Here is a 26,300-nt window from a genome sequence, read left to right on the forward strand (position 1 = left end):
TGATACCCCGGAATGCGACCATTATCCTCTTGTTGGATATGGTAAAGGAAGCGAATGGTGACTGCCCTTTTGTTCCCATAAAAATCATAACGAAAAAAAGCCGGAGTAGCTGTTGGATCACCATCATGTTGTTCTGACCAGAGCGAGCAGCTCCCAGGGTTTGCACGAATGGACGACTACATTCTGAGTATTCGCTCAGAAAGATTATTCAGTATCAACCTACGTCAAGTTGGATTAGTTCCACGTTCTCATGTGCAACTGGCAAGATGAGACTGTCACAATCCCCACCAGGAAGGTCTCGGAAATTTGGTTAGCCGCTGATTGACCGCGGGAGTAAAATTTCAATACTCGCTAGAAACCAACGGTTCACATCAATGGCAGAGAGGATATGGAGAGGAGCACACATGCTTTCATAACCGGTATCACAGTCCCTAGGGCAGCCGCGGGCTGCCTATTACCCTTTATACACCAAACAATGGAAGAATGGTTTCCACAACATCCTTTCCGACCAAAGCATAAAAATAGAAAGAGAGAGAATAAAAGACCGAAAAAAAAGGGACGAGACCAAAACCCAAACCAGCCCAAGTATCAAGTGTGTAAAACAGCCAACAAGAACAACCACAAAAAGCACGCACGTTCCTGACACTCAGTGTCTTAGGCCTCGATCTGCTTGTTCTTCTTCTTCTGTTCTACTTTGAGCAGTAGCGCCCGGTTGATGTGTGGCAGTACACCACCAAAAGCGATTGTGGCACGGATGAGTGTGTCAAGCTCCTCGTCGCCACGAATGGCAAGCTGTAGGTGACGGGGAGTGATTCGCTTGACCTTCAGATCCTTTGCGGCGTTCTGTATCGTGGGCTTCAACGTCAGCTGCTGTGCACACGTGTCTCCTAGGGCTTGGGTGGATTAAAACGGTCCAACTAGAGAGGTAACTTACACCCGCGAGCTCCAAAACCTCTGCGGTCAAGTACTCCAGAACGGCGGTGACGTATACAGCAGCCTTGGCGCCAACGCGCATCTTGTTCTGGGTGTTTTGCTTCAGAAAACGCTTGACACGACCACATGGGAACTGAAAGCGCAAATTCCAGCATTAGTTGATGGCCGTCTACAGAGTAACAAGTAAAAACCAGGCAAGTAGATGATCGAGTCCGAGTGTTGATGCGCCGCACGCAGGCCATGACGGGTTGGGTTGTTTGGAATGATGGTCGAGTACGAGGTGCTTGCTGGATGCGCGGCGGGGCAAGACACTGATTTCGTTCGACGAACGCGTCGTGGCAAGCTTCCGCCGAGTCTCAAACCCCCACGGCTTCAGGTCGAAAATCTGCGCGCGCAAGCTCCATCAGATGCATCGCGCGCAATCTGATGGTGATGCCGTCGGCTCTGTCGGGATCTTTGAACCAAGGTCATGGTCCGTCCGAGTATCGTCAGGCAGTTCGGAATGGCGTTGTGGGACGGACGGATGTGGTGCGATGATTGAGGTCGTCGGTGACATCGAAGCTCCAAGTTGACGCGAAAACACAGCAAGCGAAGAAAATGCACACAATGCATTCAACGTTGATGCACTGAAGTATGATTTAACTTACCTGAAGTCCTGCGCGAGCAGAGTGCGATTGTTGCTTTTTGGGCCCCTCGCCCGATGTCTTCCCACCAGAGCTCTTGCCGCCCGAAGACTTGCCCTTGCCGCCTGCCATTTTGGTGGTGCGGGACGCGATGTGGGATGCACAGGTGAATACAGTGGTTGTGGTTTGAGCTCCAGACGCGTCAAGAGAAATGCGCTGAAAGCAAGTAGAGCAGACACAAAAAAAAAAAAAAAAAAAAAAAAAAAAAAAACAATGAATGAAAAATGTGCGGTACTTGGCGATATGTGAATGCGCCGTTGGGGTTGAGGCTATTCGCGCGTGGAGCGTGCTTAGGTTTGTCGGGGTCGTGAGTGGTGACGAGTCGGAAAATTCAGAAGGCTGAAAATCCAGTGAAAGTCAACGGCTCTCGTAGTTTGTTGTAGGTTACAACGCGCGCCCAGCTCCCTCTCTACCTCTGCAGCAGTACAGCTAGTTCAGAGATAGCTGTCTTTCGCGTGGGTGGGGAATCGAGTCAGGAATTATGGAGACAATGATGTGATGTTTGTATCCTCTGATTAGGTAACATTGATTGGTAGTGGCACTTGGGTGAGGAAAGGGGCGTGCACTCGCACGAGGCTGACTGCCGTGATGCCTGTGGCCAGCTGCGGCGAAGCGGGTGTTTTGTGTGAGAAGGAACAATACAAGATTGAAAGTGAATAGGGGCATAAACCGCTGAGCAGGCATCTGCTCATCTGAAAAGGGGTAATGCTATACTGGTGAGAATGGAAGCTAAAAGGGTGCAAGGAGAAGCTACTTTCCCTTGGAATAAAGCAAGCAGTTGCGACTGCTAGAAACACCTCGTTCAGTCATTGGCATCCTAAGCGACGCTCTAGAGGCAATGCTGCTAAGTTCAGTTGGAAAACAAAGCCTCGAGACATCTTTCAGTTGGTTCGTACTTGTTGCATGGGCCTCTGCTGCCAAATGCGATATCTGTCGGCGATGCGATCTCACTCTTGATTGTTGAAGTTAACCAAAGTTGATCAGACAACTTAGGTTGGTTCCAAGAATGAGCATTAGCCACATCACGTGTGAGGCGCGGAGTCGTAAAACAGACAAGCCACATTTAACTTGTGGGGGCACGCTTGGTCCGTCCATTCAATTCACACAAACTACTCTCATCACCGCTTCTGGAAACTTTTGTCAAACGCATCTAGCTTGCGCGCCATCCTTGCTTTGCTTTCAGCTTCGCTCAAACAATTTCCTTGCAATAGGCGATCCTGATATGTGTCGACATAGTACACCTGCTTGTTCAGCATGGAAGAGGTGGCCCCACCAGTTCGGCTAAAGCCACGCACAGCTACGGTCAGCTTTGAACTCGGCTGGAGGGAGGTGTGCAATGGGTTTTCGAACTCACCCTAACCCTGAAGTATTGCCAGAGCCCGATCCCGACACCCAGAGGTTCGGCTCTTGTGATGATAGTCCTGATCCTGAGGTTCCACTCATAGCTTTCGCTGTACGGTACCTGGTGGCGGGTCGTCGTCTGACAATCTGTCAGCCGAGAAAGGTGCACTGAGGGTAAGACAAGTCCTTACTGCATACTAACCTTAGTTTATCGTTGGATTATCTGAATCACTTCAGCGCATAGCTTCGAGGGTGGCTTGCTTGTGCGATGGATGCAATCAAATATTCCAGGCTTAATGAAGACAATCATGTCTTCCCGGCATCGATATTTATGCCACTTTCAAGCCTTCGGTCAACATTGTTGACTTGAGTACTTGAGATTTCGGTTACAAACAACCAAAACTCACCTCGAAGCAAGTTCAAACAGTCATGTCTAAACCAATGAGAGCACTCTAAACTAGGTGAACTGTACCGGCCAGACCCAGACACCCAGGCACCCAGGCCGTGTCTTTCTTATCCAGACTCCTGATATGGAGGTTGCTATCTACACTCATGGTAATGATCGCCCGCTCTCACCACAGTCCTGGTAAAAATATCTGGCAGCGATCTCGCAGGTTGGGCATCAATCAGCAGAGCAGAATGACTTGCAGCCAAAGACCCAGTATGGAGGCTGCGTTGGAGCTTTTACCAATTGGAACCGTTCAACCCGAACTGAACGGATTCAACGAGGCTGATATTGAACCCCAATGGATTATATGGGACGTTTGCAGTTCCATGAACAATAATTGTCGGTTGCCCGAGGACTTTGTCGAAATCGCCTCGATATTATTCCAAGAGCAGAAGCGCAGGGAAGAGGCCTTCCTTAAATACGTCGTGACTGTCAACTCTAGGATGACAGGCTACCGCGGGATTGAGCAAGCGAGCCAGACCAAGGCCTGTGTGTGCTGAAATGTCGTGTGGCCACCATGGCTTCGGTCGGCTGGCATCCTTCAGCTGTCTCTCGCTTGATCTTTTTTCTTCTTCTCATTTTTTATTGTCTGCTTGGCAAGGCCCCCGTCTTTTTTGAGGCTCTTTCCAGCTATCTTTTATTCAAACAACTGAGATTGAACCAATGGTGTTGTTGCCCACACACATTTACCTCTTTGGGGCTGAGCTGCAGCTACACACCCTCTCCTCGTTCAACAATTGACCACTGATGACAAAAGGGCCACCACTTGGAACTGCCCCAGTTGGGTCGCAATTTTTTACGGTATATGCTAGCTATTTTACTTCTTGCAGCTTATCGACCATGTCAGCCAAGAAATGTGCAGTCTTCTGCAGTTAGAAGGCGTCTACTTTACCAATTCGGGCACTATGCGAACCATGGCACACTTTGTGCAAGATACCACTTGAAGTATGTACCCATAGATAGGGTCACGCTTCTCTTTCTCCCTTGGTTCATGCTTTCCTTCCTTTACCCTCTGATCTCTTATAAGCAAATGTCGGCAACCCTTCATAGCGTCAGAAGCTGAACTTAATCTATTTTGGTTTCTCAACGAAGCAGCTAAAGGCATACCTACTCCCGCAACGGTCCACTCTTGTGATTTTTCTGGCCAGCCTTGCCAGCAACTCTACTGGTCAAAGTCTGAGGTCGTCGTCAGCAGCCTCTAGAAAATGTCCACGCAAGAGAATGAGGCTTGTTTTGGCCGCCTCCTTGGTGGCGATGGCTCTGACTCCCGACGCCGACTGAATGAGACTATAGACCATACCTTTGGTGCGAATAAGCCTTCTGAGGCGGCGAAGCGGCAAGCAGCTGGGCTTGTGCCTGACCGAGGCCCAGCCACACAATCTCAAATGGCCAAGAAAGGCCGTACCTCCGAGGAGGCCTTGAAGGGATCCTTCGAGCTCCAGGCTCACGGGAACAGGTGCCCATCTCCTCACAGAACAGAGTCAATAAGATCGCGGGGGAGCTCTAGCGGCTCTACCACCACTCGGTCATCCACGGTCCCGAATACCATGTCAGATAGTCTTTGGTCTCTATATACGGCCCCAGCAAGTCCTACCTTTGACGACCGTTCACAGTGCTCCTGCAGCAATTACAGCAACATGACTTCCATGAACACAAGCCCCAATCCAAGCCGAAAAAACACGATTGATGAGCGGCTAGATGACTTTGTGCTCGAGGGCAACGAAGTAAAAAGAGCAAAAACAGAACATTATGGAACATCTGCGGCCTCAACAGAGATGGCAACAGATGTCTTGGCACACTTTCCGACGCACTCAAGGTCTTTCCCCCTCACCAATACGTATTTGGTCGATAGGAACTGGCCTGAACTGGTGCACATGGAAGCTGGCATGGACAGCCAGTGGAAGAACGGTGCGCCGCCTCGAAGACCAAAGTCTGGCTTCCTTGCGCTCACACCCGACGAACGGGCCGCAGATAGCCGAGTTGGTCCTTTGCCCAAAGTGGGCTCTACTGACTTACCGTTGCGGGCCATGAAATTCTCGAATCCGTAAGAACATAGCTCCTGAAGCAATAGTCCCGACAAGGGACGGTACATATACTGACTTGTCATTGAATCTTCAGGGTCCCTGATCCTGCTCCCGACGAAGAATGGTCACAAGACAAACATACGAGTGGATATTCAAACCCCAGAAGCCCATGCTCTTCGAATAACACGCCAGCCACACATACACCTGCACCCCCCAGCCTGCTTAATACGCCAAGCCCTCCACCCAAGACCGAGGGTTCACCAATATTGACTGCATGCGACAGCTATGGGGACGCCTACTACGATGTGATGTGTCAAGCAATCCACAATATCATTTTGGAGCGCACTCCCACAGCTGTGCTCGATGATCTCGAGAAGCCGTTAGAAATGGCTGCAGTCTGGTGCACTGAAAAAGCCATTAACTTGATACAAGAGAAGCTATTTGATATTTCATGCGCGGAGAAGATAGTAACAGACCACAGTGAGGGCTCCTTGGAAGATTCTGGCCACGGATCTTACGCCCCATCAAATGCAGCATCTGCGTCAACCAGTCAGAAGCATGCCCGTGCAAAGAAGCATGGCGAATCAAGCAACCGCCAAGGAGATGACGAGTCGGAAGACGACACAAACAACGGTCAGAATCAAGAAGGTAGCAGAATAGGCCGGCAGGATCACCGCCATCTTTCTAAGCGAGATAGGAATGGATTCAGCTGTCCGTTCAGGAAGCGGAACCCCCTGCGGTTTAACATCAGAGACTGGTCCAACTGTGCGCTGCAACCGTATGATAATATCACTTTACTCAAGTAGGTGTTTCCCTATTCCTCGAGCGTCTTTCAACTCATGCGACCTATTTGGAAGACTGACGCATTGTTGCGTGCTCCGCTTTGCCCTTTGTGCCCAGACGTCACATTAAAGTCTGTCACCAGTCGGAAATTGTGTGCCCGCGGTGCAAAAAAGACATGGGAAGCAGCGAGAGGGTGGATCAACATCTGATGGTTCCCCTACAAAGCATGTGCGAACTTGTCACGGAGGCACCTGTTACCAACCCGGAGGATGGCATCACTCGTGAAATCGACGAGAAACTCTGCGCTCGAGGTAACGGACGAAAGGTTGATACCTGGGCTGTCCTGTGGCAAACACTCTTTCCTAACGATGATTACACTCCAAGCCATGGTAAGTGTAGCTCTTTTCTATGACCCCTCCTTTCACCTGAACATGTTACAGTCAAGTCCACATGAGCTGACATTTTCCTAGAATTTGAGCCTCCGGTTGGTCTGGAAGAGGTCGTCAACAAATTCAACAGCCAGCAACTGGAGTTGCCCCCATTGGGAGCGGGAGGACCTCGGCTACGCGCAAGATTGCACGCGGTCTTTGATGCGAGTTATCTTCCAGACGTGGATCCCGATCACTGTTCGAATCTTGCCAATGATGTCTGCCAGCAATATATCAATGAAACTCTCGAGGCCTGCGCCAAGATCCCAGACGAGAAGAGTCTGTATGTGGATGGACCGCTGAGAAAGATCCCCTCTAGGCTCATTTTAACGCCAATCAGACCGCCCAAGAAGTCAGGGAAGGCTGCATCTCGGCAAGCCGAACAAATTGGAGCCCCTGCACTGATACCGCGCCACATTCCAGTCAATCTTGTGTCAAAGGAACCCACCACAATGACTGCTGCGGTGAACTGGGATAAGAGTTCCCGGCCCTCTCCGTTCCCAGGCATTAGTGATGCACCATTCCCAGGGCTTCAAAACCCAGTAGCCGGTTATCTGAATTCCGCCACACCCAACGTTCAAAACCAGCTGCCCTCGTTGTCCGGTTCGACGACTTCCTCAGGCTCCATGACACAACCCCGGGCCCTTCACGGCCCCGACACACCTCGCTTCGAGACCAGTCATGCTGCAAGGGACCTAGCCGGGTCTCACGCCTTTGCTTATCAACCAGAGAACAGTGTCTTTGGTACTCAAGCTTACATGCTTGGGAATGTACAACACTCCTTCAACCCTTCTGATTCCGGCTATCCGAATCCCCTTCCTGCCACTAATCACCTTCGAGTCCATACTAGTGAGTTCATCCAGCCACAAACCAACACTGAGTGTGTGATACCGGACACTTTGAGGCCATTCAAGGATTGCATTGATTTCTCGCAGGCTTCGTTTTCGTTGTGAGATCCGACCAACGGGTACATTCACTGTATAGGGATGAGTCTATAGTTTGCTCTTTTTTTTTTTTTTTTTTTTTTTTTGTCATCTCGACTTGCGATTGTGTTTCCACGCCAGTCTGTTTTAATCCACAATTTTCTAGACTCGATAAGGTATATATATAGATGATCAACCATTCCTTAACATTATAGAAATAAACCCCCCAAAAAACAACTTGGAATTTCTCACTCATGCCAAATGTTGTCTTCTCTGTATACTGTTATAGTACAATGCTGATGTAGTGAAAGAGAAACTGAGCTGTCTTCATGAACCCTTTGTCCGACACGCCAGGGAAAACAAAAATGAAATAGATACCCTGCCCATCCCGCTCTAATAACTCGACACAAGAACACACGTACCATAATGCTAGAAATAGACGAATCCAGCATCTCTTTTGAAACAAAAGGGGAGAAAAAATAAGTGGTAGCTCCAATGGTGGTTTGACAAATGCAAAGAACAACGAAAATATACGAGCGCTGGCACGATAGAATCGAGAAACATAAAAAACAAAAACAAGAAAAAAAAAGAGACTGGAGTCTTCGAATTACTGGGCATCATTACCACGGCCATCCATAAATTCTTCCTCTTCCTCTTCCTCATCCTCACAAACTCGAGAGGAGGTCGATACAGCTCTTTGCGGCATCGACCTCGACCTAGAAGCCAGAAATGACCTTGGCACTATAAAAGCCGGATCCATGGTGTTGGAGATACCCAAGTAGCTAGTCGAGCTGCTTTCAAAAGCCGTTGACATTAATGCGCTCGGGATATTGTCCAGGTCTGCGAAGTCGAGGTCTTGATGATGAAGCTCTGCAGACTGCTCACCCACGGATACTGGAGATGAGAATGGTGCATGCCACCTCCGCCTTTCTCTCAGTTGTTGGAAGGATTCAAAAGAGGGGCTTCCATGCATACGCTTGAGCTCAGGTGGTTTCATAGTCGCAGCAGCCTGCCTTCCCATCAATTCCTGGTTGTCATCATCATTCAATCCATCCCACAATTCCCTCTTCCGAACAACTTGCTTGCCCTTTCTAACCTCTCTCATACTAGCCGTGACGTCGATATTATTGTCGTCGGTGGCAACACGATCGTGCGACCCCGTAATCCTCCTATCACGCTTCCAAGGTTCATGCCCTTCCTATCGCGCAAAGACCTTAACTACGCCGTCGCCACCTCCGCTGACGACCCACTTGCCGTCCGAGCTCCAGACGACGTCGCAGACACCTTCGCCGCGCATTATCCGGTGACTCGTGATTTCTTGTGTACATGAGCGCTTTTCGAGACTCCAGAAGCGCAACGATGCGTCGTGACCAGCGCTAACCAGTTCTTGACCGTTAGGGCTGAGCGAGAGGCTCGAGATGGAGGCCGGGTGCGCAAGCATGTTATATGTACATTGGCCTAGACATTTGTTTAGTATTCGCCATGGGCAAGGGGATGGTTAAATCTGGAGTGAAAGGATAAGACTAGACATACCACTGTTGGCATCGAAGAATCGCACAAACTGATCTTCATGCCCCGAGATTATGACGCCCTCAACCCCGGAACCTGCCATGGATCGGCCACCGCCCGTTGGTCCGCCACTGCTGCCGCCTGATCCACTGCCGCTGCCGCTTTCGTCCTCACCCGCTTGTGGCTGGTCAAGGCCGACCGTCGTAGCCACCACGGCATTGACGCTCGTCTTGGGTGTCCCATCATAGGTTTCGAGGCTGGCCATGCAGCCAATCTCCTCACCTGTGCGAGTGTCGTACACAATGATTGCCGCGTCAGAATAGCTTACGACAAATGCCTCTCCGTTCCGCCCCAACGTGGTGATGCAAGTCGGGCTCGCACCAGGACTGTCGGCCCTCGTGATGCTGTGAATAAGAGTATGATGGAATGGGCTATTGGTAGCAACTGATGGCTGCGGGGAGGACGGGAATGCCGAACCACTGCTCATCGAGTTGCCTCGGACACGGCCACTACCACCGCCAACTCTGCGACCTGGTGGACCCGGCTGCGGAGAGGTCATCTGCGGGGGCGCACTGACAGCCCACAGGCGTACTGTCCCATCTGCGGCACCGGAAGCAAGCAAAATCCTATCTGGACTGCCATATGGGTTGGCGTTGCCGAATATGGCACCCAGGGTAGCAGGTAGTACACAGAGTGCCCAAACCGCATCCGTGTGGCCGTCCAGGCTTGCCTTGGGGTCAACTCGGCCCCGTTCCCAAACTCTAATCATCGAGTCCTGGCCGCCTGAGAATATCCAACCGTCGCCCTGGGCCCGGCCTCCAGTAGAGAAGTTGGGCGAAGGAGCCCATGCTGCCAGTGACAGGACAGCTCCGTGGTGGCCGCGATGCGTAAAGTCTGCCTGGACATCGAGATCTGATGCTGCACTGTTACCCGTGTGAGGGAGACGGGGGATGTGGAACCGTTTGATCAAGCCATCATCGCCAGCGGTGCATATCTCGGGCTCGCCCGGACTACCACCACCAGAGAATATAACAGTCCTGACAGTGTTGAGATGACCACGAAGTCCAAAACGTAGCTTGAAGCTTCCGCTCTCAGCCTTCTGAGCCAATGCGTTGAGCGAAAGCTCTTGTTCCGAGCTTCTTCTCCTACTCATGCTACTCTTCCTTCGGTGCGTATTATTGGGACCGCGGTTAGGTGATTTCGGAATGCTGTCGGCGTTAGGAAACACGTCAGTGTCCGGTCGGTTCGAAGTCGGCGGAATCTGCTGTTGAGCTTGTTGCGGCTGGGTTTGGGGCTCGGTGAACGATGCGTCGCTGAAATCCCAACCTCCATCGCCCTCGCCAAACCTTTTCTCGGCATTTTCGAGGCTAGACTCTGGCTGCCGAGCAGAGGGCTTGGGTTGAGCGCTCAACTCTGCCAAATTTTCCTCGGGTGGCCGGTTAGGAGGTGCATTGTTCGAGGGGGGCCACTCTTGGGCGGCGCCACCAAACAGCGGCTGCATCTCGGCACTGGAGCGCACGACCGGGGCTGCCTGCATCTCGGTGCCCTTAACGAAAACTCCCGTCTGGGCCGCGGGGTGCATTGGAGGGGGCGCATGGTGGTTGAGGGCAGGAGAGGGCGCTGGCCGGGGATTTATTTCGCGAACGTGATTTTGAGTCTGGCGAAGGGGCTGATGGGCGTATGACTGCTCAAGAACCTGCTGTCCCGCAGGGAGACCAAATGAGCCCGCTTCCGGAGGAAGCTCATCCAGCATTGGCGGCGGCGGGGATTCCCGAGGAGGAATGGGATTCGCGGGTGTGATCATTAGATATGTAAACTCGGACTGGCATTGGTCAAGGAAGGTTTTCAGTTCAGACCGGTTAATATCGGTTTCGGTCGGGATATCGGAATTCTGGTTCCCTGCACGTCTCTGCGAAGCTGTTTCTGTCCAGCGTCCATTTATGTCAGCTAGCAGTCCCGTAGAATGCCTCCAAAACTGCCTCTCACGGTAGGGAGGGTGGTTGGAAACCTACTTTCGAGGTGTTCCTTGAGCAGAGCTTCGCGCTTTTCTCTCTCAGAGGCTGATCCCTGGGTATCGCTGGTTGCATCGTTTTCACCCTTGAGCTGGGCAGCCTGCTGCTTGACCTTCTGCTCCAGGATCGTTACATATTTCTTGAGAGCCTTTTGAGTAGCATCTGATCTCCGCGCCGCACCCTCGAGGGCCGCTATCCTGCTCTTCATCTCCTGCTTCTCAATGTCCCATGCATTGCGATCGCGTTCGTGCCTGTGCCACTCCGTTTGGAGGAAGCGCATAACACCTAATTGGCCGGTGCTATTTAGCTATCGATCGGGTGGCAGGTGTTGGGTCAAGGCTGCAGGAGCAGAACTCACCTTGCAATGTGTATTCCGTGGCATGAGGGCCATTAGCCTGGTTAGACTGCATCATGGCCGACATATCACCGCCTCCTTGACCTTGAACTGCTCCGTTGCCTGGGTTTGTACCCATCAACTGCAACGATGAGCCCGGTGGGAGCGAGTATCAATGATACCTACGCCAGATACGGGGTAGGTATTCAACCGTTGAAAAAATATTGTTTTCGAGTAGGTGATTGGTGCAGTGAGCAGCGCCCTTATTTCTCCTCTGCTCCAGCCAAGAACGAAAGCTTGCAGCTCTAATCGCATGTACCGTGTTGCGCCGAGGTGTCGTGTCGTGTCGTGTCGTGTCGCGTCTTTTGGATTGTGGGTAAAGCCGGTTGGGCAACAGCCGAACGCACAAAATCTGATCGTTGCGATTGAAGGATTAGTCCAAGTCCCAAACCTCCCCAAGAATAATACGTCGACGAAGCGATGCGGGTTGGCGGGTGTCGCAAGTGAATCAGGTAGGTAGATAGATAGATAGATAGGTAGATAGATAGGTAATGGACAAGCACTTTGGCGGCGCCCTCATTCTCCTCAGTCGCTTGGTGTTATATTTAGAGCCAGCACAGACCTAGACAAGGAAAAAAAAAAGGACTTCCGAGACCCGCCCAAACTCCCAAACAATGACAGCAACACTAACTAGCGATAGGTGACGCTTCCTTTCAATACGAAACAATTACTAACGTAGCTATCGAGGCTCTTCTGGGAGGACCGGTTTGGGCGATTTGGTGCTGCCTGATGATGTATTGTAGGTACGTCGAGGTTGCAGTCGTCGATCTGTCCTTCCAGCCTGGAACACCTGACCTGGTTCCAGTAAAAAAAAAAGGCAGGATGTATGGGTATTATGTGGTAATTATTGGGATAAATACCTAGGTAGGTAGGTAGGTAGGTAGGCAAAGGCTAGTTAGGAATCCCACCCAACTAAATTGCAAAAATCAAGACTTTTCGTTCCGCCCTGGTGGCTATGAAGCATCGGCCAGTCCCGTCGCGTCAAGACCACAGTGACTTTTCCCCCTTCATCCACACCAAAAAAAAAACCTAGCTCTCTGCGTTCCCTCCAGGGCCTTGCTAGGGGGTCGATGCCATGCTGGAACTTGCGCGCGCGCAAGCGTACCACGATACAGCTGTTGATTGGCCTACCATATCCTAAATGAGACCCACTGTTGGCGATTGATTGTGCTAGCGGTACACGCTTAGCCCCCAGAGACCAGGTAATTACCTATTAATTGCCTACTACCCTACATACGAAGTATATTACTTACGACGTGTTTTACAAGATGATCAGGTTGTCCTCTTGCAAGGTTTCAGCTGGGAATCAGTCCTTCACGTGATTTAAATCATCTGTTTGTATGGAAAGGGGTGATAAACGCAGATGGCAGATTGAGGATGAATGGTAGGCGCACGTCGTTATCTTTCGGACAAAAAAATACTTCTAATTAATCAGGCTCTGGTTTCACTAAGCACCCTCGACAGAAGGTAATTCCATTCACATGAATCACTAGAGCTAGGCTAGTGCAAGTCTTTTAGTTTAACTTCGGCCTGAAGAATAATACTGCCAACCTGCTTCTCCTCGAGTTAGGCGCTTGGCCTGCCGCCTGGGGTTGGCTAGTTGGTGGTCAATAAACCCCCGACCAAGTGACCATCGTCCAGTCTTTGCTGGCTTCCCCAGAATCTGCGCCACCGAATTACGCCACGTTTACCCCATCCACCAGCATGGCAGGCTTGGGACGGACAAGTAGTAATTACTGTACTTCGTACTATACCGTAGTCAATCTGGTGTGGTGAGGGGAGACCATCCATGTGCGCTCAATCCAATCGTAGCGGGTCCAGGGTCAGGGTGCGATTGCGAGCGTACAACTTCCACGTAACCTTCAAAAATCTAATCCTGTGCCTGGTCTCTCTTCCCCAACGCCACGGCTACCACACCATTTGTTCTCGAGTCCACGACAGCCCTTATTCATTATTGGACTTTGCAACTCAGCCCTATTCGCCTACCCCTCAAAGTACTCTCAGTCAGCTCTCAGAGCCCGAAATCCGTCAAGATGGCCGGCCTCAGTCCCCAAATGTTAGTGACAACCTATCCATCTATACAGAGCCGTCACCTCCATATTTGACTGCGTCCTCGTGGTGGTCGCGTTGGGCGATTGCTATGCGCTCCCGCCTTTGAGTAGCAACCCGGGCGGGCTCCTCACACCACATTGCTCTATATTCGAAAAAGAATGGGGAAAGCCTAATGCTGACTATCGTTATACTTGGCGGCGCACAGAACGAACATGGTGATCATCCTGGGTATGGTCCAGGTTGCGAAGAAGATACCTTTTGAGGACCCGAACGTCCTCAACATGGCCCGCGCCGGTTACATTCTCAGCAACGTCATCATCCTCGCTATTCACCTCTACATCATGTCTACCATTAACAAAAAGAAGGGTGTGTGACACTACGTCTATTTCTCCTTGCTCCGCGCCATCCGGTCGCGCGCGCTTTTGCGCTAGTTGGCGGCTCAAGTACATTGCGCAATAAAATAAAACCAAACAAGTTGCTTACTGACATGGCGCAACAACATAGACCTGACCACGCTCAAGTACGTCGAGCCGGCGCCGATGGGTTCATCCGAGGAGCCCAAGCTCGTGACGACGACCATCCACGCATACGACATGGGCCAGCTCAAGACCGCTCTCCGCTCGCAGGCCATGGGTGTCGGCATGATGGCCTTCATGCACCTTTACATGAAGTACACCAACCCGCTCCTGATCCAGTCCATCATCCCGCTCAAGGGCGTCTTCGAGTCGAACCTTGCCAAGATTCACCTCTTTGGCCAGCCCGCCGCCGGTGACCTGAAGCGACCCTTCAAGGCCGCCGCTGGCTTGATGAGCGGCCTCCAGAGCGGCCCCGCCCAGAGCGACAAGAAGGCCGTCGAGGCGGCTGAGCGCGCCGGTCGCGGCGGTGCCAAGGAGGAGTAGATTTTGCTCTTCCTTTTGGTTATATCTTCTTCCCAAGGTTGTATGGCATCACACTTTAATTAGCATTGCTGATGGGTGGGCCTTTGGAGCACCAGTTAAGGGGAAACCCGGTGGGTCAGGCGTTATATGGGCGCGGATAGACTGCGAGGGGGGGGTTTTTTTTTGTACAAAAGAAAAGAAAGAAAAGTTCTTTTATCGTGTTTCTTTCACTATACGGGCACTTGGGATGGACAGCCAGGGACATGGCTCCGGACTGTACAGGAACTCCCTCTTAATGACTCCAGCATTTGCAAGCCTACAAGCTCGCTCCCATGCGTTGATTTGCACTAGTTTATCATCATAGCTCAAGCTCTTCGACCTCCATGCCACACTCTAAGCATGTCTTTACTGACATACCCTCCTCGTTCTCCACAGCTCTACCCCAGTCGTGCACATGCTCGCCACCATCCCCTATTTTGTCGCCAAACCGTCTCGCCCTCGTTCCTCCGGCATCTCTCAGCCCGGCCTTTGTGTTTTCGCGACGGTAGGCATCTGTGCGCGTCCTTCTCTTCAGGTCCGCCAGCTTCTCTTTGAACTTGCTTTCCTTTCTTCTGCGTTTGTCGCTTTCTCGCCTCTCAAACTCTGCGTCTAGCGCCTCTGCCGAACCCCACTTTTTGGGACCCAGCGCATACTCTTCAACTTGACACCTTAGAAAGAGCATCATGTCGTGCCAATGTGATTTGTGTGGATTTGGCTTGTTGAGATGCGGCAGCAGCTCTTCATCCCTTAGCTCCGCTGTTGACCACCACCGAATGAACAGGAGGAACAGTCAGTGAATGTCTGCATAGACCATGTAATCACTGGTAAGGGTATAGCAACCATAAGACTTACGATCCGTCAGCAGGTAGTCCTGCTTGCATTCCGTCTTGGTCAACAGGCTGTATTTCTCTGGGTACTTCTCCTTGCAGCCTCCACAAACGCCGATCCCAAAGACCTCATCCCACACAAAGTCAACCTCGAGGCTCCCGCAGTCGCGGCACTTTTTGCGCTCCTTTGTCCCGGTCAAGGTGCTCATGCCTGGTTCGTACGGCCCCGCTTTCTGCCGCTGCAGTTTTCGCAGCAGCTGCTTGCGCTCCCATTCTGCCGCCGTCATGTGCGCCGGCTTCTCGGGCTCGTCTGGAGCGGCCGCCCGCGACCCCGAGTTGAGCGCATAGTTGTGCGGGTCGTCCTCGACCGCGAGGAAGCCTCCCTTGGTATCCGTCATGGCGCTGAGGTTGTAACCGACATACTTGGCAAACTTTTTTGCGGGCCGCAGCGGCGTCTCCTCGCCGGGCTTGTTGGACCCGGCGGCCGTCGTCTGCCCTGCACCGCGCGCATCGCGGTTGCTGGCCGGGACTGCAGTGCTGCTGCTGCGGGTGGTAGGGCCGGCGCCGTCGGTGGCGGTAGCTAGGGAGCTAAAGGGCCTCTTACGGCTGTTGGCATTGTCGCGCGCGCCGACGACGTGGATGTCTTCGGTTGCCACAAAGCCCGAGTCGGACTTGTGGGGAAGGGTCGACTTGCCGGCGGCGCGGGCCGCGGCTTCGTGCTGGTCGCGGATCGCTTTGGCCCTCAGTCGGTTTTCTTCCTAGTGCGAGCAGTTGTTAGAGCAGGTTGACATTGTTGTTGCGCAGAGGCTGGTCAGGCAGAAAAGTGAAATAGTACAAGGGGCTACATACAATGCGACGGGTCACCTCGGGCGTTGGTGGAGTCGGCGGCCGGCGGGAGGTCGAGGTCGTCGCATCCTGTCTCGGAGGGGTTTTTGGCCGCTCCATTTGAAGGACGATTTGACTGTTTGCGACCAAGAGACTCACTCCGGTGACCACTTTCACTAGGCTGATGATATAACACTGTAGCCGTGATCAAGTCTTGTATAAGGTTGTTTGACGGAATAGGCAAATGTGGGTTCGGAGTTACGACAAGTAGCAAAGCCGACAATGATGACGCCACCCGTTCATTTGACTCCTAACCAAACCCTAACCCCATTCTTGTCATTCCCCAAGGCCTGCTACTGGGAAGTAGTGGATCTGCAAGGAAAAGAGAGAAGGGGGAAAAAAAAGAAGAAAAAAGCAAACCACTGCCATGTCAAAGGAGTTTGATCATGCCTGAGGATAGCACAGTATCATACAGTTAGGTCAGCCTATACTTACCATTTCGTATCTTCTCAGAAGCCAGTCATGTTGATGTTTCTAAACTCATGGGAATTGTATGGCTTGGCAATAGTCTTGTCTGTCATTGTTGGATCTTTCTACATGGTTCTGAACATGCGAATTACGCTTTTACCATTCAACCACCAAACAAGCCAGCTGGGAAAAGTTTCCGCAGGCATCCACCGCTGTCTATAAACCATAACAAGTTTGCCTCCTCAAAGTGAAGCCAGGGTCAAAGTCAGACGCTCTGCCGTCTATTTCACTTTTTTGAAACAAAAACAACACACCATTACAGCATGAAGCTCCTCATCCATCTACCTTCATATCGCCCTGCTCACCAGCACCCATTGTCACTAACCTTCAGTCAGCTGGGCATCATGAACCTCATCATCCCTCAAAAAGAAACATATAAGCTTAGGACATCCGTCTCATGATCAGAAGAGCTTCCCTCCAGCGCATAAGCAGCCCAAACACTCCTACCAATATTACCATGCAGCGCTTCTTCTTCCCCCGAAGCAAGTCTCAGTCTCACCGCAGGTCCTCGTCTCAAGGCCAGACCGCTAGCAGCAACACACAAAACATATTTTGCAGCGCAGGATATCCCCATCGATGTGGCCAACAAAACTGTGGTCATAGCAGCAGCAGTAGGAGCCGTCGGCATTCTTTGAGCTCCGGCCCTTCCTATGTCACCTTCAACGAGCTTCTCGACGAGGTCAAGCAGACCAGCCCGTTCATCACGCGGCCCTCGGTCGACTTGCCTCCAGGGCCGGGGCCCCTCTCTGGCGACAGACCTGGCCCGATACCGCTTGACACCAGCATTCAGATGACCGTAATTGACGATACAGTTACCGAAGGCCGCGCCCTCTTCTACATTATGACGTGTTCGCTGGACGATCTGGACCGCGTTCTTTACTCCTTATGCCCCAGTGACAAGACCATCAAGTTCAGCACTATCGGCGTCCCCTCCATTAACCTGTGCTCAACTAAGGCTCTTGACGACTTTGTGCGTCATGGATATTCTGTCACGCTCGAGATTTGCTGGAAAACCCCATTCTCCTATCGATATCACTGAAGAACAGGACTCTTTGGTCGTCCTTTTGCCCACACCCAGTAGGGCAGATCATGAAAGACTGCAAGTTGGAAGAATAAAAGAAAAAAAGATAATTCAGAGCCTGGTCTGTCGTTTATTGTGTATTGCCCTAAGCCCTGCATTCCCAGCTCTTTCAATACATTAGGAATCGGTTTTGTTTACAAACCGGAGCATTCTACCCAGGCCCTCATACTAGCCTCTTTTTCTTGATGAACAATTAGTGACACAATATAGTCTCGGCTCCCTCGGTTTGGGTTGCTGATATCTCCTGACAACTAATTTTTGCTAAACTTCCCAGCCTGAACTTTGGTCTGGCCATGGGCTACAGCGATGAAGTGGCTCAAAGGCTAGAATCCGTCGTCAAAGAAGGGTCAGACTCTTCCTCTAGTGTTGAGTTTGGTTCAGAGTCTGACACAGGCTCAGGTTCGGCTTCTGTCGATGGCTCAGGATTCATTTGTTTCTCATGTGCAAGATTTGACTCCTGTTCACCAGCGGCCTGGCTAACTTCGTCCATGTCGAAGTCGTGCATTCCCATCTCGTAGGCAAATGCCAAGGCAAGCCGAGCATGCTCAAGAACGCTGTCCATGTCCACCGTAGTCATGTTGTCAAGCGCCGTATGGATGGACGGGTTGGCGCCGTCAAGTGAGCTCTTGGAAACGAAGGCGGCAGGGTAGCCAGCCCATGCAGCTGAAGCATGATCTGAGCATGCGAATCCACAACTGACTGATGACGCGGTTGCAGTGGTGTACTGCCAGGTAGTCAGTATCTATGGTCAACCAAAATTCCCTAGAATGAAGCGTAAAACAGTATATAAGGCAGTGGCTATGAATATAATCTTACATTGGAGATCAGCATCTTGACGTAGTCAGACAGGAAAGGATCGGTGACGAGGTGATCTGCGCCGACACCAATGATAGCAGACTTGTCTGTTGAATGAAATGTATGTCAGCGACTTGATACAACTCATCCCCGAAGAAGACAGGAATATGGCTAAGTTTTCGACATACTTTGGTCCGTCGTCCTTTTGTTGAACCCAATCATGTCAAAGTTGAGCATTGCCTTGACGTCCTCACGGGCTACAAGATAATCCATGAAAATCTCAAGACTTCCGAGCAATCCAGCCTCCTCTCCGGCGTACCAATGAAACTCGATAGTGTTGGGTGCATCTCCAGTTGTGATGACGTCGTTGGTGAGCAGGGCACGAAGAGCCTCGAGAAGGACGGCAGTTCCCGAAGCGTTGTCATCTTGATTAAGAAAGGCCTGGTCAGCAACTGGTCTGGGAAAGTTCCCAAAGGCATTTCCACTAAAGCCGGTAAATAAGTATAGAAGGGTTTACCAACCGGCTCCAGGGGCTCTGCCGCCCCTCCTGTCAGTCATGTTGAGCGAGTCCTGGTGAGCACCCAGTATGATTTTCCGGTCCGTCATGCCTGGGATGATGACAATAACGCTCTTCTGAAGAAACTTGTGGGGAACTGGCTTTACTGTGATGTTGTCAGCACCGCTTGCCTGAACAATGCGGTCAACCTGAGTAAGTAGCCACTCTGAGGACCTCTGGCCATGCTCAGAGTTGTAGTATCGGTTGTAGAATGAAGACAGAACATCAATGTTGGTCTGCATGACACCCTTGCTGAGATAACGAGCCATCTTCTCGACAATCCGAATATGCGAGACCTTTGTAGCAAACGGCGTGAGTCTGCGTTCTTCTTGCGCTGGTGCCGGCCTGCTATCAAGCTCTTGGGCATTGGTGACATCCATGTAAGATTTTCCGGTCTTTTAAGTAGTGTCAGAAACTGATGACTTAGCATGGAAGCACCAAACATACAAGAAGAGGATCTAACCTTTTTGTAATGCCACATCTCATCCTCCGTCACAAGCCACTTGTGATCAGGGTCGATTCTGATGGTGAAAAGCTCTTCAAACTGTGGCTTGGCTGACGCTGCTGATACTTCAGGCTCAATGGTAACTGAAGCTGCCGACTCCGTAGCAGGCGTTGTCGATTCTGTCGAGAAAACATCGGTAGCCATCACTGGACCAGGGCCAGGGATGGGAAACACATCCTCGGGAATATTGGAGATTGCAAGGGTAGCAGAGGGCTCGATAGTAGTGAGCTGTACACTTTCCGCTACTTCGGTGGTGGCCGTCGGGTTCCGGGCAATGGAGGCCACGGCAAAGGCCAGGGCAAATGGGTAAATCTTCATGGCGGAAAGAGTTTTGACAAATGATAGGACTGTTTTAGAGCTGCTTCTAAAGAAACGGTCTGAGCAATGTGTTCCAGAAAAGATTTCGTAATTTGCAAATACACCAAATGCTATGTTGGAGTAGAAGAAGAGGCTAACAAGACGAAATCAAGCAAAGTCAAACTGGGAAGCGGAATAAAAAAGAGAAACTTGTCCTAAGGAAGGTACCTACGAGAAGCGCAGTCATGTCTGGCAGGCCAAAACGGAGAGGAAGCCACCGAACATGGAAGGTATTCACGGTGAGGTCCTTTTTGGGGGAAAGAAGGATCCACTGGACTCTTGTTGTCTTTTCCAACTCGGAACGGGTAGTCGAAGAACAAACCGTGAAGGCCTTCCATACCTACTTTAATTACCTAGAAGGACCCACAGGGAAGCATCCCTGAAGCTCAACCAAGACGAACGATACCTAGGTACCTTACCTATGCATTGCAGTCATCAAAGATGGACTTTTGACAGAGGAAAAAAGAAGGAATATCGTAGGTTGAGTTTTTAAGGAGTCGAACCCTTTTCGATACTCTCACCCTAGCAAAGCCCCTTCCATACAGTGAAGTACATTGAACCTTTTCAGGTCTCTGCCCAATCCACCATGAGTGTTTCCCGTCGACACCAGACTCATTGTCGCCTCTCCCCAGCAACCCCCTTAAACAGTCCTGGCACCACCTCCCCTCAGAGCACTAATTGCTTCATTGAAGTTGGCGATCTTGGCAGCGGCCAGGTCAAAGTCGATGTGGCCTCGGCTGGAATGGTAGCGTATGGAGCTGGTGTTGCTTGAAGGCTGCCCGGGTGTCGCATACGCCATGGCCCATGCGATTGCCGCCGTGGTGCTCGCAGGGTCCAATCCACCCCCCTGCCAAGAGCTGCAGCCGGTGCAGATGACATCTAGGCGCCAGTGTGTAGCGTTTGTAGCTGACATTGGCAGTTTCTCATACAAAGCGCCGGGGTATGGTGAAGGGAGAGACATGGATCTACGTGTGATATGGTTGATGTCAGTGTTAGTACCCTCAGTCAGGCTTCCAACATCAACCAAAATCTCCGCGACACTACTCACGAAGCCCAGCGGCTGCTGACTGTGACACCGCTGCCGCCGTCTGAGTAGGCGATTGTGAGGGGGTTATTGACCATCTGACCCGCCCAGCCAATGCCGGCCCAGCCAACCGTCTTGGGTGCCACGATCTGCAGAAGCAGGTCGAAGCTCGTGCCCTGGGCTGGCGTGTTCGGGATGGCGACTCGGAAAGCAATCTGCTGCGGACTAACAAACTCCGAGTAACACACTTGGCCGTCGCAGAATTTTGCTGCCGTCGCTGGGATTGCGAGTAGAGCCAGTGCAGCAACAATAGTTCTGATGAAGCTCATTTTTGAGAGTAACTAAAATATGAGCATATGTCTCTGCTGCAGTAACTCGATTTTGATTATGCTCTGGGCTCCCTGTTGAAGAATTCCACTCGGGATTCAAAGTAATAAAAACAAAAACAAAAAAGTGTGTCCTTTGTCAATACTGGTAGCGTAGAGGCCTTTATCCCAGCTACTTCTTCCTGAAAGATTCGTAGCAACATACCTTCCCCCCTTGACTACGTCTTCTGGGCACTGCTTGCCGCCGAATTACTGTGACCAGAACATGCTCATGCCCTTGCACAGCTACCATACATTAGAATTAACTACCTGCCAAGCCGGCCCTATCCGTATTTGCTAACAAGCCAATTTGTAGTACCTACCTAGGCAGTTAAGAATCATTTTGATCCTCATAAGAAAATTTTATTATCATTGTTGATGCTCAAGATGTAAAAAGAGACATGTTACGCGTAGGCAGAGACGCCAACGAAGCCACCGCCTCCCTGACCGCCAGCCTCGCCCACACCTAGCTCTCGCTCCTTTACGCGCAGTTCCCGCAGGAACTGCGTCGCCGCTACAAGGCGGAAGCTCTGCAACTCGCTATTCTCGCCATCCTTCTTGCCACTTCTGCCAGCTGCTCGTCGGCTTGAACTTTTGGAGATCCCAAGACGCGAGGCAATGAACGGGACATCGTGCTCCGAAGCAACGCACACACAGGCAAGACAGAGATCCAGCGCTGCAGATGGTCCCAGCTCGGCCATATATCCAGTCAAAGGAACGGCATCGGGTCCTTCGTTGATCATGCGCATCTGGCGGGCAAAGTGGTTGGCGGTGCGTTCAAACTCGTCGCGCAACTTGTGGGATGCATCTCGCTGCCGATGTGTCTGTATGCCGGTCTTGTTGAGAATGGCCCCGATGAAAACCTCGCGCTCAGATATCGGGTTGACTGGGTGGTCTGAGTATTTCGACATGTGGCCCCTGACATGGTCGTCATAGGCACTCTTGAGCCGCCTTGCCGAGTCAATACGAACGGGCCAGGAGACAGCGCCAACCGCCGCCGCAGCTTTGATTGCCCAATCTATGAAGGTTTCCCAGAATGAAGGCTTGTTGCGGTCAACGGTGACCCGTATATTTTCGTCCCAGATCTTCTCCTCGTCAATCTCACGATAGAGCCGACCCAGCACTTTCTCCGATCGATAGTAATCGTAGCGGGGCCCGTCGCCCTCTTCCTCTTCTTCGCCTTGTTCAGAAACAGTATAGTCCTCAAGAGTGATTTTGCCTTTATCATGGTACTTGGCGATCGGTCCAGGGGATAGACTATACCATCATTAGCAACATGTACTTTTACACGTAAGAGGGCGAGTCTACATAACCGTGTTTAAAATATGACATTACTTACAAGTCTGGGCGGTACTTGTTTGCCCGCGGCAGCACTTTGAGCTCGACTGGTATGCCACTCTTGGAAAAGTCAACTGCAGTGGAGTGAAGTCCAGCCAATGTCAGGCACTCTTGCGAAAGAGTTCCGTCGTTCAACTGATCTGCCAGAATGACGTGGCGCGTTGCAATGACGCCAAGATGATCCGTTTTCATAAAGTCGATGAAGAATTGAGCCATATCGGCAGATTCCACCCTTCTGCCAATGTCCAGAGCCTCAACCCGAGGATAGTCCGCTGGGTCAAATGTTCGTTTCGGCATGGCGCCCTCGTCCCAGATGACGTTATATATGTCGCCGTCCAGGTCACCACCGCTCAACTGACTTGGGAGATCTCTCTGTCCATGCTGACTGAATATAATGCAGTTGATGTGATGCGACAGTGGGTGGCTCGGAGGTGGGACCACCTGCCTGGCAATCTGGATATCTCCGGGGTGAAGCGCAGGAGATCGAGTGACTATAATAGTCTGGCCGTCTCGAGGTGGTGTCGGCTGATCTTCTCCGTTTTGGGAGAAGCCGAAGGAAACGACCACTTCGCCTTCTTGCAGGTAACCAGTCTCATCGATTATTCCGAATAGTGTCTTCCCGTCTTTGACGGGGATACGTGCTTTATGCTTCAGCAGACGCAGCTCACGAAGGACAACTGCCTCGACCACGCTTCGCATGAAGTCATCGGTCCGATAGTCCATGCCGTGCTTGTCTGCAAAATTGATAAACTTGCCAAGCTTGATCGCCTGACCGACGTTCTGAGCATCAAGAAAGTGCCAGGTGTTGTATGCGCTTGCCGTGATGGAGCGAATCTCCTGGAGGCGGTAACTCTGCAGCTTCATGAACCATGACAGGTCGGTACCCATGTCCTCGAGGATCTTGATCATTTGGCGGTTCAACACCAGAGGAATGGGCTTAGATCCCGAGTCGCAGATCTCGAGCTGGTGCACGTCTTCGCTTTCGAATTTGGTCATGCTATCTCTGAAGCAGATTTTCGTACCTTTCAGGGTCATGTCAAGAGCCAGCATGCCTTTGGCGCCGCCCCATCTGACCTGGAAGCAGGTTGGTGTGTTCTTCTTCATTGGAATGTTTTCCCAAATGATGTGCATCATACTCTCTGAGATCTTCCCCACGCCATCACTGAAAACGCGCGATCCGTCGCGGTTCGTGATATCTGGAAAGTGTGTCACGACCTCCACGCCATGATCCCGTAGGTCGACGACTGATGGGGTCTCAGAGAAAGCCTGTCCAATTCTAGCAGCGCATTTTGCAGGACATCGAATATATGAGAACTCTCCAAGGCTCTTGATGATAGAGGTATGAGTGTGTTGACTACCTTGATCAAAGAATGGCGCACTGAACCATGCAGAATGCGTTCGCAGCGACGAGTGGGAGAACCCAAGGAAGTTGTAAACTCGTCCAGCGATCTGAATGCCACGATTGAGTACATCGAAGAATCTCAAGTAGACCCGATCGTACGAGATTTTAGGGCTAAATCGTATGTCCTGTGTGTTTTCGTCGCAAAACTGAACTCGAACAAAACAATCCTGATGTTTCGGATACTTTCGCAAGACACGGTTTTTGTTCTCAATCTCGGGCCCATGCAGGGTGATTCTCGTAGGTGTGACAACCACTCGGTAGATGTGAGTGAGATTACTGTTCTGTCGAAGCTGGCCTGTTCTTAGATCGAATCCTCCCTGAATTTCATCATTCTTCCCATAAATCCATTCCATGAGAGAAGAGGCCTCGAAGTATTCCGGATTCTCATGCGGGCTGGGCCAGGGAATGCATTCTGCATCCATGAGGCTTTTGACGGCTTCTGGAGCAATAAAGGTGCGCCCTGATAGCTTGTCTTCATAGTAGCGTTGACAAAGCTGATTGAGAATCTCGAGGACTGTAGCCGGGTGCAAGTAGCCGTTGTAAAACAAGGCCTGGAGAACAAAGAGATGGCTGTGTGGTAGGCTTTTGCCGCTGTTGATAGAAGCAGACGTTGCTGCTTTGAGCTCTTTCCTCAGCTGCGAAGCTTTTTCCATGAAGGATCCAAGAGTTGGGTGTGGCTTCTTGCAGATGTCCAGATTGTAATGAGTGATGTTGGTGAAGTTTTTGCGTTCGAGCATCTTGATATCACGGCTGATGCTGTGCGAGAAGATGTTGAAATGGTAGATGAGGCACGTTCCGACGATTTCAGCGTGCTGGTCATCGATGGCTTGCATACGATTTTGTTGATCCTCCCTAATTTTGCCCGAGCCAATACCGATGCGAGCCATCAAATCTTCCATGGTACACTCCTCTGTAAGAAACCACGGTACAGAGTCAAGCGTCAGTGTCAGGGTTCCCAGCCTGTCGTTCTGTGTATACCATACGATCTCACGGATCGTGGACAAGGGAATGCGCATTCTGATCCTGCCATCGTTTCTCCTGACGTGAAGGTTCAGCCTTGTGAAGCTGGCTCTGCACATCCAGGGCCACTCCCTCTCCGGAAAGTAGGTAAGCTGCTGACTGACGAAGGCATAATGACCACAGGCGATGCCAATCACATCAAAATCAACACCATGCTCATGCTTGTCTTGGTCTCTGTGGCCTGTCTTGGCTTTGTTTTCTTTTTCTTGGTGTCTCCTACGAGACTCTTCCATGCCACGGAGAGTGATAGGATTCACGGCACGATCGCTTTTCTTGCACCAGATAAGCTTACCGAGCAGACTCAAACGGGGACGAAATCTTGGGGTAGAACTGCGACCAAACAGTGTTTGTGATGATGGCATCCGCCCTTGCGATAGACTATGAATCCTGTTTGTACTTGATTCGGGAACTTGGCCATAATGGCTAAGGAACAGTTGGGCGTGTTCAGCATTGCGGAAGGTAAGATGAGCATACTTATTTCTGACGCCTTTGTCGCACTCGAAGTCATGCTTGCCGATGCCAAGTTCCGAAATGAGGGGTGTTAGCTGTTCTTCGAGCGTTTTGGCTGTCAGCGGCTCAATGGGGAGGCCACTGAGGAAGACTTCCATCTCGGTCGTCAAGGTCTGGTAGTGAGGCCAGTTCCTGGAGCGAGCGACAGGGCAATCGGGGATAAAGTGTGGGGGAGGGAGAATGGGAGACGAAGAGAAAGTCGGGTGGGAAGGGAGAAAGGAATCCTCTCTTTATTGAATAAAATGCCTGCACCACCTACCACACAACAGCAAGGCTGTGAGGTTGACGGGGGGTTGCAAAGAATGCCGATCAGCATGTGGTCATTGGTGAACGGCAAAATGCAGACAGCCGTTGAAACAGAGTGGCCGAGAGCGGGGGAGACAGGAAGTGACAGGAAAGTGAAATTGGGAAAGCCAGAGAACGTTTGGTGTTCCGGTCTACATATCTCAGTGCGATGTGTGTCCCTGGACAGACCTGGGAGCTTGGGCTTTAGTACTGTTGTCTATAACAGCCAGCGCAGAGCCTTTATGGTAATGACAGTCCCAAGCTCGTGAGGTGAGGTAGAGAGCAAAAGATAAATCAGGTAGGTACGTAAGGTACGTACCTAGGCAGGCAGGTTAGTAGGACCTTGGAGGTTACAAAGTGCTGCTCCGGTTCAACAGGACCCTGAGATACACCAAGAAATGTGGGGAAGCAGAGATCTGTTTAACTTTCATCCAA

The 26,300-nt window shown here is 51.2% G+C and overlaps 11 protein-coding genes across 11 annotated transcripts; 4 read left to right on the top strand and 7 right to left on the bottom strand.

The window, feature by feature from the left end:
• Nucleotides 1-326: 326 nt before the first annotated feature.
• Nucleotides 327-1,861, bottom strand: PgNI_01642 (uncharacterized protein). The gene is made up of 3 exons (XM_031121714.1): nt 1,581-1,861; nt 935-1,066; nt 327-843 (listed from the first exon to the last, which is right to left on the bottom strand). Exons 1-3 carry the CDS (start codon nt 1,686-1,688, stop codon nt 655-657), a joined length of 429 nt encoding a protein of 142 aa, XP_030987337.1. The 5' UTR covers nt 1,689-1,861; the 3' UTR covers nt 327-654.
• A 748-nt stretch (nt 1,862-2,609) lies between these two features.
• Nucleotides 2,610-3,866, bottom strand: PgNI_01643 (uncharacterized protein). Its single transcript, XM_031121715.1, has 3 exons — nt 3,160-3,866; nt 2,971-3,096; nt 2,610-2,897 (listed from the first exon to the last, which is right to left on the bottom strand). The coding sequence occupies exons 2-3, from the start codon at nt 3,057-3,059 to the stop codon at nt 2,735-2,737; spliced, it is 252 nt and encodes an 83-aa protein (XP_030987338.1). The 5' UTR covers nt 3,060-3,096; nt 3,160-3,866; the 3' UTR covers nt 2,610-2,734.
• Nucleotides 3,621-3,905, top strand: PgNI_01644 (uncharacterized protein; the record flags this gene model as incomplete). The annotated part of the gene is made up of 1 exon (XM_031121716.1): nt 3,621-3,905. The coding sequence occupies one exon, from the start codon at nt 3,621-3,623 to the stop codon at nt 3,903-3,905; it is 285 nt and encodes a 94-aa protein (XP_030987342.1).
• A 289-nt stretch (nt 3,906-4,194) lies between these two features.
• On the top strand, nt 4,195-7,672 carry PgNI_01645 (uncharacterized protein). Its single transcript, XM_031121717.1, has 4 exons — nt 4,195-5,449; nt 5,524-6,231; nt 6,330-6,601; nt 6,683-7,672. The coding sequence occupies exons 1-4, from the start codon at nt 4,611-4,613 to the stop codon at nt 7,591-7,593; spliced, it is 2,730 nt and encodes a 909-aa protein (XP_030987343.1). The 5' UTR covers nt 4,195-4,610; the 3' UTR covers nt 7,594-7,672.
• A 498-nt stretch (nt 7,673-8,170) lies between these two features.
• PgNI_01646 (uncharacterized protein) lies at nt 8,171-11,557 on the bottom strand (the record flags this gene model as incomplete). Its single annotated transcript, XM_031121718.1, is given in 5 exon segments — nt 8,171-8,761; nt 8,777-9,021; nt 9,097-10,989; nt 11,085-11,369; nt 11,443-11,557. The coding sequence occupies 5 exon segments, from the start codon at nt 11,555-11,557 to the stop codon at nt 8,171-8,173; spliced, it is 3,129 nt and encodes a 1,042-aa protein (XP_030987340.1).
• A 1,954-nt stretch (nt 11,558-13,511) lies between these two features.
• On the top strand, nt 13,512-14,429 carry PgNI_01647 (uncharacterized protein; the record flags this gene model as incomplete). Its single annotated transcript, XM_031121719.1, has 3 exons — nt 13,512-13,534; nt 13,736-13,896; nt 14,035-14,429. The coding sequence occupies 3 exons, from the start codon at nt 13,512-13,514 to the stop codon at nt 14,427-14,429; spliced, it is 579 nt and encodes a 192-aa protein (XP_030987341.1).
• Nucleotides 14,430-14,766: 337 nt separating this feature from the next.
• Nucleotides 14,767-16,219, bottom strand: PgNI_01648 (uncharacterized protein; the record flags this gene model as incomplete). The annotated part of the gene is made up of 3 exons (XM_031121720.1): nt 14,767-15,203; nt 15,300-16,032; nt 16,124-16,219. 3 exons carry the CDS (start codon nt 16,217-16,219, stop codon nt 14,767-14,769), a joined length of 1,266 nt encoding a protein of 421 aa, XP_030986075.1.
• Nucleotides 16,220-17,084: 865 nt separating this feature from the next.
• PgNI_01649 (uncharacterized protein) lies at nt 17,085-17,666 on the top strand (the record flags this gene model as incomplete). Its single annotated transcript, XM_031121721.1, has 1 exon — nt 17,085-17,666. The coding sequence occupies one exon, from the start codon at nt 17,085-17,087 to the stop codon at nt 17,664-17,666; it is 582 nt and encodes a 193-aa protein (XP_030986076.1).
• A 358-nt stretch (nt 17,667-18,024) lies between these two features.
• PgNI_01650 (uncharacterized protein) lies at nt 18,025-19,882 on the bottom strand (the record flags this gene model as incomplete). Its single annotated transcript, XM_031121722.1, has 5 exons — nt 18,025-18,432; nt 18,525-18,610; nt 18,692-18,987; nt 19,021-19,454; nt 19,523-19,882. The coding sequence occupies 5 exons, from the start codon at nt 19,880-19,882 to the stop codon at nt 18,025-18,027; spliced, it is 1,584 nt and encodes a 527-aa protein (XP_030987430.1).
• A 679-nt stretch (nt 19,883-20,561) lies between these two features.
• PgNI_01651 (uncharacterized protein) lies at nt 20,562-21,274 on the bottom strand (the record flags this gene model as incomplete). The annotated part of the gene is made up of 2 exons (XM_031121723.1): nt 20,562-20,886; nt 20,970-21,274. 2 exons carry the CDS (start codon nt 21,272-21,274, stop codon nt 20,562-20,564), a joined length of 630 nt encoding a protein of 209 aa, XP_030987429.1.
• Nucleotides 21,275-21,315: 41 nt separating this feature from the next.
• On the bottom strand, nt 21,316-26,255 carry PgNI_01652 (uncharacterized protein). Its single transcript, XM_031121724.1, has 3 exons — nt 26,185-26,255; nt 22,650-25,854; nt 21,316-22,567 (listed from the first exon to the last, which is right to left on the bottom strand). Exons 2-3 carry the CDS (start codon nt 25,676-25,678, stop codon nt 21,715-21,717), a joined length of 3,882 nt encoding a protein of 1,293 aa, XP_030987432.1. The 5' UTR covers nt 25,679-25,854; nt 26,185-26,255; the 3' UTR covers nt 21,316-21,714.
• Nucleotides 26,256-26,300: the final 45 nt, after the last annotated feature.

The sequence above is a fragment of the Pyricularia grisea genome, assembly GCF_004355905.1.
Source record: "Pyricularia grisea strain NI907 chromosome Unknown Pyricularia_grisea_NI907_Scaffold_1, whole genome shotgun sequence".
Lineage (NCBI taxonomy): Eukaryota > Fungi > Ascomycota > Sordariomycetes > Magnaporthales > Pyriculariaceae > Pyricularia > Pyricularia grisea.